The 3,276-nt window shown below is 42.2% G+C and overlaps 1 protein-coding gene across 1 annotated transcript in view; it reads right to left on the minus strand. All coding sequences in view use genetic code 11, as the record gives it.

Moving 5' to 3' along the window:
• Positions 1-417: 417 nt before the first annotated feature.
• Positions 418-3,276, minus strand: part of EGR_09079 (hypothetical protein) — a gene marked incomplete at both ends in the record, with an annotated part of 6,671 nt that continues 3,812 nt past the window's right edge. Inside the window, one exon of the mRNA XM_024498328.1 lies at positions 418-617. Within this exon, the coding sequence (XP_024347285.1) occupies positions 418-617 (200 nt within the window). The remainder of the gene's footprint in view (positions 618-3,276) is intronic.

The following is a 3,276-nucleotide window of genomic DNA, read 5'->3' on the forward strand; positions in this document are numbered from 1 at the left end:
ACATATATGTGACGTCTTGTCTTTCCCACCTGAACTCAGATTTATACGGCACAAAATCGCTTGCGACAAACGGTTTGGTGAGCATTAAAACAATGAAATAGATGTAAGACGCCCTTAATCTGAGAAAAAAATACTCGGTTCTTGCCTTTGAGTGGTGGTAAAGTTAGTAAAAACGACTAGCGCTGACTGGTATTATATTAAGCCGTTGGAATGTCTCCGATGTGGTGGTCACTTTTACCCTGGGATCCGGTTAACGAACGTGCTAAATTGCAAGTTTACCTGCGCGGGTAGCTCAGCTTCCACAGGCCTCGGTCACCATCTTGACGACAAGTCGTTTCTGTTGCGGACAAACCTCAACACCGTAAAACGTCCCATGTCCTGGGTACCAAATCCAAACGTGCCAAATTTACGCTTATTTCAAAAATGACTAAATAAGCAAAAAGCTGCCAAACGAGGACCAGCAAATTTTGCGTGCAAAGGTCTTGACATCTTACACCAAGTTACAGTATGACCTGACACACTTCGAAATTCCGCTGTAACGCTGAGATGAAAACTTAAACACTTGATGAAGGTCACGTCTTTTCTTTTAAGCATATCTTCTCGATTTACAAACACATCTTTTGTAAATGTAAAGAACAAGAGTGTGCCGATTTTTCAAAAATCCTATTCTTATTTCAAAAAAGGGCTTCCTTAGTTATTTTGTAGAGTCCCATTTTTGCTAAGCATCAAAGGTAAAATAATTTATGCTTGTAATCATGATTACTCTGATCTTTCCTACCAAAAAACTCGTTTGTAGTTATAATTTTTTGACAAATGATGCTTAAGGTGGCAAATTGATCAACGACAGAGGCTGGTCGCGTGGTGGACAGGGTACCATCTCAGCCGCAGTCGTCATTGACACACAGAGCTTTGATATAAAACAATTATCTTTTTGTCTACCATTAATTTTTAGTTGCGCCGTATTCCGTCTAATGTCTTTTCTGTGTGCTAGCACTATCATCACCATCTGACAGCCTAAATAAGGGTGCCGAGTCTAAACCGGGTCCCCAGCGTGCATGGTGGACAGACCTGTTGCTTTCTGCCACACGCAGTACCCACGTGGCAGCTCGCATTTTTGCAAAGAAAAGTCAAGGAGCCTCCACTTGCCACAAACGCACTCACTTCAATGAGTCAATTAAATCCAAGAAAAACTTAGATCAGAAGAATGAGAGGTCACATGCTAAACAAGGCATATTTTGACTATACCCTCCTCAATCCTGGCAATTGCGTTAAGAACTGTGAAGTTTTTCAAAACACAGATAATCTACTGCCTCAGTCCAAGTCTTCAAAGATACCTTCAGTAACTGGACTTCGACCGCTAGACCCCTGTGAGTGACTGGGTAACTCCGTAACACATATTCAAACAGTTAATAAATACTAATTGAATAGGTTATTCCCTTTTTAATGGTTGTAAATCAGACATCAAAACTGTGACTCTTAATGACCTGACAATAGTTCAACATTGGTCACACCTACACGCATGTGCATTTGCATTGGTCAATGAGGTCACTCAAACCTACGTTTTTATGTCTTACCATCTCATTTCATTGAGTGGTGAGGGAGCGCTATAACGACCTCCACTGCAGGTCAATCATGGCAGTCGTGACGGATCTAATCACATTGGATGATTTGAAGAAAATCCTCATCTTTTTTGTCCTTTTCCGACTCTGCGGTTGTTGTGGCTGTAAGTGCTGCAACTGTTGCAACTGCTGCGGTTGTGGAGATGGCGGAGGTGGATGCGGATGTGGACGTGGTAGTAGCTGTGGCCATTACGGTATATGGTAAATAAACGAATTAACAAACCAACTCTGATTGTTAATGCCTTCTTCCGGGATTTTTTTTGCATAACCGACGAAACAGTAACAGCCATGATAAATAAACATGATTAACGACCGAGATGAAAGATTTTAGACCTGATTTTTTAATATGAATGGATTTTAAAATGCGGAAATGGTCAGCGTGGGACGGCCATAGACATTTCAGTAGTATATCATGAGATCAAAAAGCTGGCACTCGTTTTTCTGTGTCAGTGCAATAATCCGCATTTCGTTGGGAAATAAGAGCCTGTTGAAGGTATGCATTACTAAGGACACACATGCCTCTGTCCATCTGTCTTTGTGTAGGCATGGAAGAAAAAGACCATGAGTGGAAGGGTGTGTATCCTTGGATCCAAGTTGTCGTTTGCCATCTCCAGAGGGTGTTGTATAGGGTGGGCAAAGACGATGCCACCCAAGATCATGTATAACCTTGGTGACAAAGCACCGGAAGGCAAATGCATCAAGAATGTAGAAATGACCTGTATTGCGTGCCACAACTGCGGAGAAGTTTCCGTCTTCCCAAGCAAAGCAAACTAGCATACCACTGCTTGAACGTAGTCAAAACACTCATTGGGAATAGTTTATTTGCCGCAGAAAAAGCATGTACAGCTGAGACGTCTTAGCAGTTATTAGGACTTGGCAAGAGCGTACACCATTTCCTTCCAGGAAAAACAGCAAACCTGATGTTCCTCTTGCCAACGAGGTATCTAATGAACTCAGTACTACGAAGGGGGGTGAGGAGATGATACTGATTGACAGAACATCTGATAGGAAGGCAAGCTGCAGGTACTCATGCAAGAGAGGCAAATAGAACAGCTCAGGCCATGGTGACAGGAAATGGTCGCAATGGTGGCGGTGGTGATGACGGTGAAAATGAAACCTTCACAGAACAGACCATGTTCTCCTTCTACCTTCTGCAAGTTCATCATCCGGTAGATGGGAAAATTGAACAAACGAAGGAACATCTAGCCCGGTACCATCGCTGACTAAAGTAATGCTGATTATGGAGTCAAAACAACTCCATTCTTGGTACCCTACAAATGTCTAACACAGTAGTATCTCACATCCTCCCTACTTTTAAAGGTTTATCTCTTTATTCTGCTTCCTCGTCCCATCCGCCCATCAATGATCGACATTTGGATCCCCTTTTTAAAATAGAACAATAAAGCTGGGAAATAATAAAGTTCTTTTACGAGTTTTAGTATTACCCGACGTAATAAAAGAGCAAATTTACTTCAGATATGCCATCAGAATTGTATCCTCCTGCTCTTACCTAAAAGAACCCATAAGGCTAATTTCAGTGGGTCTAGTAGAAGAACACCCTGCCCAACGAGATTAGTCTACCAGACTCGAAGCCTCACAATCAATGCCACACTTGGTTACAGACACCTGTCGAAACAGAAACAATGAGGAACTGCAT

The sequence above is a fragment of the Echinococcus granulosus genome, assembly GCF_000524195.1.
Source record: "Echinococcus granulosus chromosome Unknown EG_S00130, whole genome shotgun sequence".
NCBI lineage: Eukaryota > Metazoa > Platyhelminthes > Cestoda > Cyclophyllidea > Taeniidae > Echinococcus > Echinococcus granulosus.